Source organism: Microtus pennsylvanicus, chromosome 11, assembly GCF_037038515.1.
Source record: "Microtus pennsylvanicus isolate mMicPen1 chromosome 11, mMicPen1.hap1, whole genome shotgun sequence".
NCBI classification, from domain to species: Eukaryota; Metazoa; Chordata; class Mammalia; order Rodentia; family Cricetidae; genus Microtus; species Microtus pennsylvanicus.
Genome location: NC_134589.1, coordinates 10,047,276 through 10,059,063, shown reverse-complemented (window position 1 = coordinate 10,059,063; position 11,788 = coordinate 10,047,276). Strand labels below are relative to the sequence as shown.

The window sequence follows — 11,788 nt, the reverse complement described above, 5'->3', positions numbered from 1 at the left end:
GTCCAGGAATGAGCCACCCACAATTACACTAAGTCTCCCACATCAGTTGACAGTCCCCAGCAGACATGCCCAGAGACCAGTCTTCCAGAAGGTTCTAGACTCTGACAGGCTGACAGTGCTCGCCGTCATGGTGCACTTTGGTTTTGAGGTCAGCTTAGGTGCTTGGTTTATGCTGTGTTCCACCCAAGGGCCTCCCTGTGGTTCCACAGTGCTGGGACCCAGTGCTTCCTGACCCTCAAACCCATGTGTTAGTCTTCCTAGCTTTCCTTCACGGCACAGCTTCTAATTGCTACCTAGAAGTTTACAAATTCATCATCTAACATTCTCTAAGTTCAGTGTTTAAACGCTTGCTGCCCCGGTTGCTCTTCTTTTTCTGAGTTCAAGTCTGTCTCCCCAGGAAGTGAGTTAGCTATGAGTGGTGGTAATTCCTGACTGTCATTGCAGTTGGCTGGTGACCTGGACCGGCAGCTTCTTCAGTAACAGGTTCCTGAGAGGAAGGACCAAGAGACCAGAAAATATAGATGGGGAAGTTTGGGGTTTGGAGGTTTTGCCCAAGTTGTATCTTAGGCTGGTATCAGGCTGGACAGATGGCTCAGCAGTTAAAAGTACTGGCTTCCAGAGGACCCCGGTTCAATTCCCAGTACCCAACTCACATGTAGCTCCAGAATCCAACACCCTCACACAGACATACATGCAAGCAAAACACCAATGCACATAGAAGTTGTGTCTGTGTGTGTATGTACAGCATCTTATGGAAGTTTGCAGGAGGAAAATGAACCAGAGTCAGCAGAAAGGAACCACACAGTGGGATGACATCAGCAGGAAGCTCAGCAAGCTGTCCTGCACAAAGGGAGCCCAGGAGCGCACCACGGACCAAGCACACAGCAGTCTTCTGACTGATAACTCAGGGAAAAGTCAGGGGCCCACAAACTGAAACCTTAATCCTTCAAGGCCCTGCCCTCAGCCCCAGCCAAGTCCTTGCCAAGTCGGGCCCTGGGCGAGGACACAGAACTAACAATCTTCTAGCAATCCTTTGTCCTCTCACCAGGGCCTTAAAAGCCTTGAATCAGCCTGCCTCTCTACAGGTGGGTTGATTTTTTTGTTAGTGTTGTGGAGAGAACTGATTCTAGGAAGGTTTCCTCTGTCCTCCACACATCTAGACACACATGCTGCGGTGTGTGGACAACTAGAACACACATGCAATTGTAAATTTAAAGAATATATATGAGGATTTTTGCTTTTCTCTGTCCACACTTAATTTTTTTCTTAATTTTTACTTTGTATTTTATGTATATGAGGGTTTTGCCTGTGTGTGTGTCTGTACCACATGCAGAGTTAGATGCACTGAACCATGTGGGTGCTGAGGATCAAACCCGGGTCCTCTGGAAGAGCAGCAGTTGGTGCTCTTGAAACTGCCGAGCCATCTCTCCAGCCCCAATTTACTGAAGATTTTGTTTGTTTGTCTGCTTTGGTTTTTTTGTTTTGTTTTGTTTTGTTTTGTTAAGACAGAGTTTCCCTGTGTAGTTTTGGAGCCTGTTCTGGAACTTGTGCTGCAGACCAGGCTGGCCTTGAACTCACAGAGATTCACCTCCCTCACGTGCTGGGATTAAGGGAGTGTGCCACCACTGCCTGGCCTTACTTTTTGAGAAAGGGGTTTGAGAATAGGTAGCTCGCTAGCCTCGAATCAGAGATCTGCCTGCCTCTGCTCCTGAGTGCTGGGATTAAAGGCGTGCACCACCGCTGCCTGGAAGTTTACTGCAGCTTTTAAAATTTTATTTATTTATTTATTTACATGAGTGCTCTATCTGCATGTATGCCTTTATACAGAAGAGGACACTAGATCTCACTACAGATGGTTGTGAGCCACCCTGTGGTAGATGCCAATTGAACTCTATCCAGACTTCTGGTTAGCAGCCAGTGTTCCTAACCTCTGAGTCATCTCTCCAACCCAGCTTACTGAATTTTTAAAAAACATTCCTGTGGTCTGTAATGGTAAAAATACAACAAACCCTGTTTTTAGTTTTTTTTTTTAACTAGCGTTTTATGAATAAGTTTTTTAACGGTTGCAAATTCCTAGATTCTAGTGTGGTTTGGTTTCATTTTGCTTTAACCATTTAAATTCTGGTTGTTGGGTAGTGGTGGTGCACACTTTTAATCCCAGTACTTGAGAGGCAGAAGCACAAGGATCTCTGAGTTCTGGTCTACAGAGCTAGTTCCAGGACAGCTAGTGCTACACAGAAAAACCCTGTCTCAAAAAATTAATTTATCAATAAATAAATTTGGATTGACTTCACTAGAAGCATCTTTTTGCAGTAGATGGCCATTAATACAGAGACAACTGATCCATGTGCAGCCCGTAAGACACTATGGCAGTGCTCAGTCCTAAAGGGGACATCTATATCACACACACACCCGCCAAGCCTCAGGGATCATGGTCAAGTGCGGTAGAAGTAGTGCGGGATTGCTGCGAGACAGTGCCTTCCAAACACAAGAGCTCACAGTGGCCGTACTGTTCTCGCACTATCAAACCGGCCAAGCTTTCAACATGGATGGGGAGAGGCTCATGTGCACCTCTAGCTGAGGAGCTTTTAGGAGTTGATGGCTGATGGGGGAGGAAGTGTCTGTTTTATTCAGGAATTCTTCCCCCATGGACGGTCCATGCTCCAGGATACCCATTGCATGGCACTGTATCCCTGCACATACTGAAGGCTTCATAAAAGAGCACATGAAGTTGGGAGGAACAGGCTGAGGGAGGGGATATAGGAGGAGTTGGGGGGGTAGAGTGGGGGGTGAGTTTGATCTAAACATAGACACATGAGATTTGCTGGGCAGTGGTGGTGCACACCTTTAATCCCAGCACTCGGGAGGCAGAGGCAGGTGGATCTTTGTGAGTTTGAGGTCAGCCTGGTCTACAAAGCAAGTTCCAGGACAGCCAGAACTGTTACACAGAGAAAACCTGTCTCTGTGTGTTGCGGGAGGTCCTTCAGCTCCTCAAGCCTATAGCCGCTGAGATACCAGCCCATTGGGGCATGGTCTCTCTCCCTTTAAAAAGGCGGCTACTTCCCTTCTTGCTCTCTTTGCTTCCTGCTCCGTTTCCGGCGAGTAGACTCCTTCCCGATTGTGCAGAGGGCTGTTGTCTGGGACGGTTATCTGTAAGTTTTTTTCCCCTTTAAATAAATATCACTCTATTAATCATAATTCCAAACTGGTGTGGCATTGTTTGCGACTTACGCCTTCATCTGTGTAAAAAAGTAGAAACTAATCTTGCAGAGAATCCAAGTTTATGTTTTTTAGATTTATTTTTATTATTTTATGTGTATGAGTATTTTGCTTAGATGTGTGTCTACATCATATTCCTTGGTGCCTGAGGAGGTAGTGAACCTCCATGTGCGCGTTGGAATTCAAACTATAGTCTTTCAAACTTAACCACTGCGGGGCGGTGGTGGTGCACGCCTTTAATCCCAGAACTTGGGAGGCAGAGGCAGGCGGATCTCTGTGAGTTCGAGACCAGCCTGGTCTACAGAGCTAGTTCCAGGACAGGCTCCAAAGCCACAGAGAAACCCTGTCTCAAAAAACCAAAAAACAAACAAACAAACAAACAAACAAACAAACTTAACCACTGAGCCAACTGTCTATCCAGAGGACCCAAGTTTAATCCGCAGTTTTCATGCTAGAGTTACCACAACTGCCTGTAACTCTAGGAGTTATAAACCTTCTTCTGATCTCCGTGGGTGCACGCATACACCACCCCATCAAACATACACAGGAATATACATTGTTCGAAAAGTAATGGCCCCCATAGACTCACATGTGAATACTTGGTCCACAGGGAGTGGCACTATTAGAAGGTGTGGCCTTGGAGTGGGTGTGGCCTTGTTGGAGGAAGTATGTCATTGTGGAGGTGGGCTGCTGTGGATCTTTGTACACTGTATGTATTGTTCTCATTGTTAGTAAAAAGCTGATTGGCCGACAGTTGGGTAGGAAGAGACTGAGCAAGACAGCCTGAGACAGAGAGAATGCTGGGATGAAGAAGGGTAGAGTCAGAGGAGTTACCAGCCAGGAGTAGGAGATGAACATGCTATGCTAATAAAGGTACCACCACATGGCAGAACATAAATAAGAAATATGGGTTAACTCAAAATGTAAGAGCTAGGGGGCTGGAGAGATGGCTCAGAGGTTAAGAGCATTGCCTCCTCTACCAAAGGTCCTGAGTTCAATTCCCAGCAACCACATGGTGGCTCACGACCATCTGTGATGGGGTCTGGTGCCCTCTTCTGGCCTGACAGACAGAATATTGTATACAAAATAAATAAATAAATATTTTTTAAAAATGTAAGAGCTAGTTAGTAATAAGCCTGAACTATTGGCCAAGCATTTATAATTTATATTAAGTCTCTGAGTAGTTATTTGGGAGCAGGTGGTCTAGATAGAAAAACTCCATCTACAGTGGGCTTTGAGGTCTCTTACATGCTCAAGCTACACCCAGTGAGACAGACTACTTCCTGTTGGCCACAAGTCAAGATGTAGGACACTAGGCTGTAGACAGAGTTTTCCTGTCCTGGGAGCCGCTTCCAAATTACCACACAGAGGCTTTTATTAATTGTATATGCTCTGCTGATAGCTCAGGCTTATTACTAGCTAACTCTTACACTTAAATTAACCCATATTTCTACTTATGCTTTGCCACATGGCTCATGACTTGTTACCTCATTTTCTAGACATCCTGCTGGTTGGTGTCTGACCCTGCCCTTCTTTCCCCCAGCATCTTTTTTTTTAAATATTTATTTATTATGTATACAATATTCTTTCTATGTGTATGCCTGCAGGCCAGAAGAGGGCACCAGACCTCTTTACAGATGGTTGTGAGCCACTATGTGGTTGCTGGGAATTGAACTCAGGACCTTTGGAAGAGCAGGCAATGTTCTTAACTGCTGAGCCATCCCTCCAGGCCCCTCCCCCAGCATCTTAAGTCTGATTGCCCCACCTATACTTTTGTCTGGCTATTAGCCAATCTTTTTTTTTTTTTTATTAACAATGAGCACTAGGCTACTTCTCCAACACCATGTCTGCTATGAAACTCCAGCTCCAAAGAATCCAGTGTTCACCTCTGGCCCCTGTTGAGCATTGCACTTATGCAAAAATCCACACATACAGACAATAATTTAAAATATCTTTTAAAAGACTGCTTGCTACTGGTTGGTAAACATTTCATTTTAAGTTGCTGTGTGTTTAAGTGATTTTAATCTTTCATTGCTGACAATAGCCCTTAGAATGTATTACTGCTTAGCCCTGTAGAAATGGGGATAGGAGGTTGTTGTCCAGGACCACAGCTTGCAAATTATGGTTGGACACTGCTGGCCTCCCAACACTTAAATAAAACCTCACATTTAAATCTGTAATGGGATGGGCATGGTAGTTCAGGCCTTTAGTCCCACCTCTTGAGAGGCCGAAGCCTGGGGATCTCTGGTTTACATAGTGAGTTCCAGGACAGATAGTGCTACTCACAGTGAGACCCTGCCTTTTAAAAAATCTATACGTACAGCCAAGAAAATATGCAAAGTGTAGTTCTGAGACACTATTATGTAGCACACTATTATGCAGCTGGTCTCAAATCTTTGCTACAGCCGATTTTGACTTAGGAAATTTGCAGTCTTGGTCCAGTCTAGGCTTTCCAAATGCTATGATTCCGGGTGAGGCGCATCCACCGCGTATCTGTTGATGGCTTCGGGATTTTTAATAGCGCACTTTCGACCTTATCATTGACTAAGAATTTTACGGTCATCAATCAGCCCTCAGAGCGGAAAGAGCCGGATTGTACCCGATACGAGTATGCTCTCCCCGCTTCCCAGCGGAGCGGGTTGAGAAAGCTCCTAGCAACTCGAGGAGCATCCAACAGACGCCCTGGCCGGAGAAGCGCCCTATCGCGGGGCACACTGGGAAATGTAGTTCTTTCCGGCACCTCCTGTGGTTCGGCCCGCAAGTGAGCGGGCCACGGACTACAGTTCCTAGACTGCATCACGCCGCCTTCTAGTTGAGGCCAGAGGCGGCGAGGTGGGAACGTCGCCCGCGCAGTGGTGGTAGGCCTGGCAGCAACGGGCGGACTGAGTGGAGTCGGAATCCGGGACGCTGGTTGGGCTGGGTTTCCGTGGCCGTGTTTCTGAAAGGACGGCTCGTAACAGGGCCCTCGGAGGCTGGGAGAAGCGCGGGATGGGCGCGCGGGGGATGGAACGTTGAGCGGCACCATGCCTCGCCTGGCGCGACGCTGTGGCCCGAAACCGAACCGCTGGGGCTGAGGGGCGGGCTCGCGGCCTTTAAAATGTCCTTATGGAGTTGGTTGAATAGGTGTGAAGACCCTCTGGCCCTTCCAAGCCACTCCTAGAAAATGCCTCACCTTTGGGAAGCGGCGACGGGATGCAGAGGAGATAGCAGAAATTCCTTGATGTGATTGATAGGAGTCAAAACACGTCTGGACTTGCAGGTCGCTAAAGTTGCTTTTGCGCGGGAGAAACACAAGCATTCCCCAGTGTCCACAACTCCAGTTACACTTTGCATTTTAATAAGAAGCTAGGCACACCAGGAAGACATATGAGCGCCGCAGCCGGTTTTCTTCCTAGGCCTGCGAAGGTGGGTTTGGGTGAAGCGGAGCAGGGGAGAAAGGGAGAGGATGTTAGAAAAATCTGTTCCCAGAGCTCACTCACACTTCCTGCTGGATGCTGCCCACAAATAGTCGGGAGAGTTTCTTGGATTACCGGGCCAGGATGTAGTTACCTTTCCACGTGGTTCTTTGCCATTTCAGCATCCTCTCCCAGGGTAAAGGATGTGGACTGCTTTTTCCAAGAAGTCTCCAAATCTCCTTCCCCTCCCCCCCCATACACACACACACACACAAAATCTTTCTTGAGACAGGCACTCACCCTAGCCCAAGAACTCACTATATGGTCAAAGCTGGCCCCAATTCATACCAATCCTGCTCCAGACCCCCAAGTGCTGGGATTACAAGTATGAGCCACTATACCTAACCTTTTCTTCTTTTTTAAAAATGTATCTTTATTTTCTTTTTTTTTTTAAATCTTTTTTTTTTATTGAGAAAATGAGAAAAAAAAAAACAAGTTTCCACCTCCTCCCAGCCTCCCATTTCCCTCCCCCTGTATCTTTATTTTCTGTGTAGGGGTGTTTTGTCTGCATGTGTGTCTGTGTGCCACATGCATGAAGGTTACAAGAGGGTGTCAGATCCCTTTGTCCCTCCTGCCCCCCATGGGAGTAACAGGTTGTGAGCCACCACGTGGGTCATGGGAATCCAACCCAGCTTCTCTGAAAGAGCAACAAGTGCTCCTAATGGCTGAGGCTTCTCTTCAGCCCCCTAGCTTTTTCTTTCTTGACAAAGTCTTGTTACATAGCTCTTCCTGCCGCTTCCCAAGTTCTGGTATTGAAGCTAAGTATGTATTACCATACTCCGATCTGGAATTTTTTTTTTTAATTGCACTTATCTGTTTGTGGGGCAGGACACAGATTTACATGGAGGTAAAAGGAGAATTGGCAGGAGTCCATTTTCTCCCTCCGTCATATGTGTCCTGAGGATCCAGCTCGCATAGTCAGGTGGCAGAAACACCTGTACCCACAGACTTATTCCTGGCTGTCCTGGAACTTGCTCTGTAGACTAGGCTGGCCTCGAACTCACAAGAGATCCGCCTGCCTCTGTCCCCGCATGCTGTGATCAAAGGTGTACACCACCACTTATGAGGTTTCCTCGTAAGTGAGAGGGTCCTTAACAACCTTGGAGTCAAGCACTGGTAAACGCTGTATTTTATTTATTTATTATTTTAGTTTTTTGTATGTTTGTTTGTTCTTGAGACTTGCATAGCCCAGGCTGGTCTTGAATTTGCTGTGTAGCTGAGGAAGACCTTGAGTGCCTGATTTTTTTTTTCTGCTTCCCTTTCCCAAGTTCTGGTATTTCAGGATTGTCACCATGTCTAGATAAACTACATATTTAAAAAAATATTTTCTATTTAATTATACAATTGTGTGTATAAGTATGTGTGGGTGCAGGTGCCCATGGAGATCACCTGGAGCTGGTGTTACAGGAGGTTGTGAACTGCTCAGCACAGGTGCCCATGGAGGCCATCTGGAGCTGGTGTTAAAGGAGGTTGTGAGCTGCTCAGCACAGGTGCTGGCAACCCAACTCAGGTCTTCTGCAAGAACAGTTTGTGCTCTCAGTTCTCGAACCCTCTCTCCAGCTCCAGCCACGACTCTTGTAAGCAGCTACTTTAATTTTCTCTGCTAGGGAGGATGAACTTGCTCAGCGAGAGTGCACATGACCGGACACTACTGTGAAGGAGCTGCAGAAAGCCCCCAAGTCCCAGATGGTAGGCGTGGAAATATAAACCCCCACCCTACCCCACCTTTGCACCCCGAACCTCTGACTGCGTAGAATATTCTAGGAGATGGTCTCCATGGTAGAGTAGCATTAGAAAGAACTTAAGCATTGAGTTTAGCCTTTCATCCCAGTACTTGGAGGTAAAGGCAGAAGCAGGTGGATCTCTGTGGATTCTAGTCCAGCCTGTTTGACATAGCGAACTCCAGGCCAGTCAGGGCTACACAGTGAGACCTTTTCCAGCCCTGCCTCCCCGCTCCCAAAAAGAAATTAATCAGTGAGCAGAGTTTTCCTTTAGCCTCTGTTTTTGTAGTTTCTCTTTGGTTTTGTTGAGGCAAGGCCTCCCTATTGCTCTGACCGTCCTAGAAGTGCTATGTAGAAGATCAGGCTGGCCTGGAACTCACAGAGATCCACCAGCCTCTGCACCCCCCCCCTCCCCACCTGAGTGCTGGGATTGAAGGTGAGCCCATCTCTCAAGCTCTGAGTCCTCTGCATTTCCTGCTGGGAGCATCTTTAAACCCTCATTGGACACAGAACAGAAGAAGACATTCTGGTTATTGACTGCATATGTCTGGTGGTTTTGTGTGTAATGTCTGTGATCTGAAGAGAGGTGTTTGTCTGCACCCGGCTTTGCTGGCTAGGAAGTACTGTCTCTGGCCTCTTGAGTGCTTTCATTCTCAGAAGCTGGAGGAAAACAGTGACTTATCCGTGATGCCTGGTGCTCCTTCCCCGGGGCCTGGAGAAGGCAGAGTGTTCTTCCTGTCCAGTGCCAACACATGCTAACTGCTGCATTTTATTGATGTGATTTCCCCCCCCCCCCATTTTAGGCACTGAAAACCAAGAAAGGACTGAAAGGTAAGTGGAGACATGGAACATGCCCCTTAATCCAAATACACCTCTCCTTTTTTTTTTTTCTTTTTGGTTTAAGGCTGGTCTGAAACACAGAGATCCGCCTGCCTGCCTCTGCCTGAGTGCTGGGATTTAAGGGTTATGCCACCACAGCCTGGTTGAGACCCTATTTTTTTTTTAAATATTTATTTATTTATTATGTATACAATATTCTGTCTGTATGCCTGAAGGCCAGATGAGGGCGCCAGATGTCTTTACAGATGGTTGTGAGCCACCATGTGGTTGCTGGGAATTGAACTCAGGACCTTTGGAAGAGCAGGCAATGCTCTTAACCACTGAGCCATCTCTCCAGCCCCCCCTATTTTTTTTTTTTACCAAGAAAAAGTTAGTGAGGAGGCTCAGCAGGCAAAGTATCTCATGCCAAGCCCAATAACCCGAGTCCTCCAAGTTGTCTTCTGACCTCCACAGATGTCGCGACACACATTCCTGTTCTAATTTAAAAAAACAAAACAAAAAAAACAAGGTGTGTTGGTGCACTACTTTAACCCCAGCACTCAGATGACAGAGGCAGGTGGATCTCTGTGAGTTCAACGCCAGCCTGGTCTACACAGTTCCAGGACAGCCAGAGCTATGTAGAGAGAGATGGTGTCTCATTAAAAACTAAAAAGACTGGAGGACCAAGACTTTGCTGACGCTCTCCTCCTAGACAGAGGGGTGGCAAGAGCAGCCTTCGCTCATGAAAACCATAGGGTGGCCTCTACTGTTGAGCAGTTTTAAAAAACAAATACATGTAGTCGTAGAAAAACACAATTTCTCACTGAGCTCTGAATTCGGGGATATATGGTGGACGTTCAGGGTGGGGAAGGCAAATACAGCTGGGTAGGAGAATTAATTCAACTGTGCTTACCTAGATGTCCCCACCATGCCTCCATCCGACAGTGGTCAGGGAGAGTGCAGTCAGTCCAACTCCAGGAGGTGGCAGGTGGGGGAGGGGCTGAGGGGAACCACCCTGGCATAGGGGCTGGAGGACGGGTCACTGGCTTGTGTGTTTGGGGTGGGTGTGGTGGGTAGAAACATTTCGGTGAGAAATTACCTTTGGGAAGGTCACTTTCAACTTTTCCCCAGGCTTTAAGAAAGGCCCTGTGGCTTGTTGCCATTAGAGATCTTCTCGTGGCCAGCAACAGTCGTCCTCAGCCCAAAGCCTGGGACCCAGAAGTCTCAGGGCTTTAGGTTTCTAAGTGTCATTTTTGCCTCTTTGCTTTCAGGTTCCATTGATGATGTTCTTGGCGACCTCCTGGGAGATGACAGTAAGTGCAGATTGACAAGAGTGGGGGGGCGTAAGCCTGACCACTTGAGTTCCACCCTAGGACCCACAGGGGGGAAGGAGAGAATTTCCCTCGGCAGCACCGAAGGCTCCTGCTTTGGCCACACCCACCAATGCTTATTTCCCAACTTTGGTTTTTCATTTGATTTTGTTCCAGGCTAGGCAGCCTCTGTTCTACTGAGCAGTTTCCCCAGCCAGTTTATTACTTTGTACTTTGTGCCGGGGTCTCGGCGTGATGCTTGGGCTGGCCTCGAACTCCCTGGGTGCCCAGCGAGCCACTGAACTTTCCCTTCTGCTTCCAGAGTAGCGGTGGTCACAGCCTGTGCCACCAGGCCCAGCTCTCCCATCCTTTTGGTGACGGCCATACTGTGAACAGCTGGGATGTATGTCCCAGTGCTGTGGAGTGTCTGCTCATGTGCTTGGGACAGTTCTTTACCATCTGCAGAAAGTGCTCAGAGCTTTGCCCACTTGGTTAAAGCACTTGGCTGTAAGAGTCCTCATATCACTTTGTTCTTTTCTAAGGTTTTTGTAATGCTGGAAGGGGAACCCAGGGCCCTACACTTCTGAGCTGCTTCTCTCAGCCAGGTTCCTTATAGAGTCTTTCTTTTAAAAATCTCTTAGGTTTATTTTTTTGCTTTTTGGATTTGGAGGGTGGTACATGCTTGTGCAATTGCCCATGTGTGGAGGTCAGAGGAAGGACAGCTCCTTCTAGTCTGTGGAAGCATCTTCACCTGAGCCATTTTGCTGGCTTTTTATTTATTTATATTTGAGATGGAGTCTCACTATATAGCCCAGGCTGGCCTCAAACTTGAGGAAATTCCCTCCCTTAGCCTTCCCTGTGCAATATTATAACCATGAGCCGTCAAGCCCAGATGGCCCCTTACTATTTGTGTCCATGTCGCTGCACCGAGGAACAGGGCTTAGGGGATGTGCAGAGCTCACCAGGGGGATCAAGACTTCTGTTTTGAGGGAGAACCATGTATTTCAGCCTGCGTTAGGATTATGGAAAACCCATCGTGCCTCTGCCTTTTCCTGTGGCACAGGTGGGTGGGTTGAACTGTTCATTGGCACTCCTGGCATCTGGGATTGACTTCCTACTGGGAAATGTACCCACTCCACTCATGTTTATCAGGGATGGCATTGGGATGTGCCTGTGATGCCAACAACCCTTCTGTGGAAGGTGCATCAGGCAGTTAAGTGGCAGAATCACGGTCCTCTTGGTTGTGGCTTCACTACTTTGAGGC

The 11,788-nt window shown here is 47.4% G+C and overlaps 1 protein-coding gene across 8 annotated transcripts in view; it reads left to right on the top strand.

Annotated features, from left to right (window-relative positions):
* Positions 1 to 5,964: 5,964 nt before the first annotated feature.
* Positions 5,965 to 11,788, top strand: part of Fbf1 (Fas binding factor 1) — a 28,361-nt gene continuing 22,537 nt past the window's right edge. The window contains exons 1-5 of one of the 8 annotated variants that reach the window (XM_075990131.1): positions 5,965 to 6,077; positions 6,479 to 6,624; positions 8,282 to 8,363; positions 9,199 to 9,226; positions 10,486 to 10,527. In XM_075990131.1, coding sequence (XP_075846246.1) covers positions 8,361 to 8,363; positions 9,199 to 9,226; positions 10,486 to 10,527 — 73 coding nt within the window. In that variant the 5' untranslated portion in view covers positions 5,965 to 6,077; positions 6,479 to 6,624; positions 8,282 to 8,360. Of the gene's footprint in view, positions 6,625 to 8,281; positions 8,364 to 9,198; positions 9,227 to 10,485; positions 10,528 to 11,788 lie in introns of all 8 variants that reach the window. The other 7 variants (XM_075990127.1, XR_012912243.1, XM_075990126.1 and 4 more) reach the window with 7 other exon arrangements.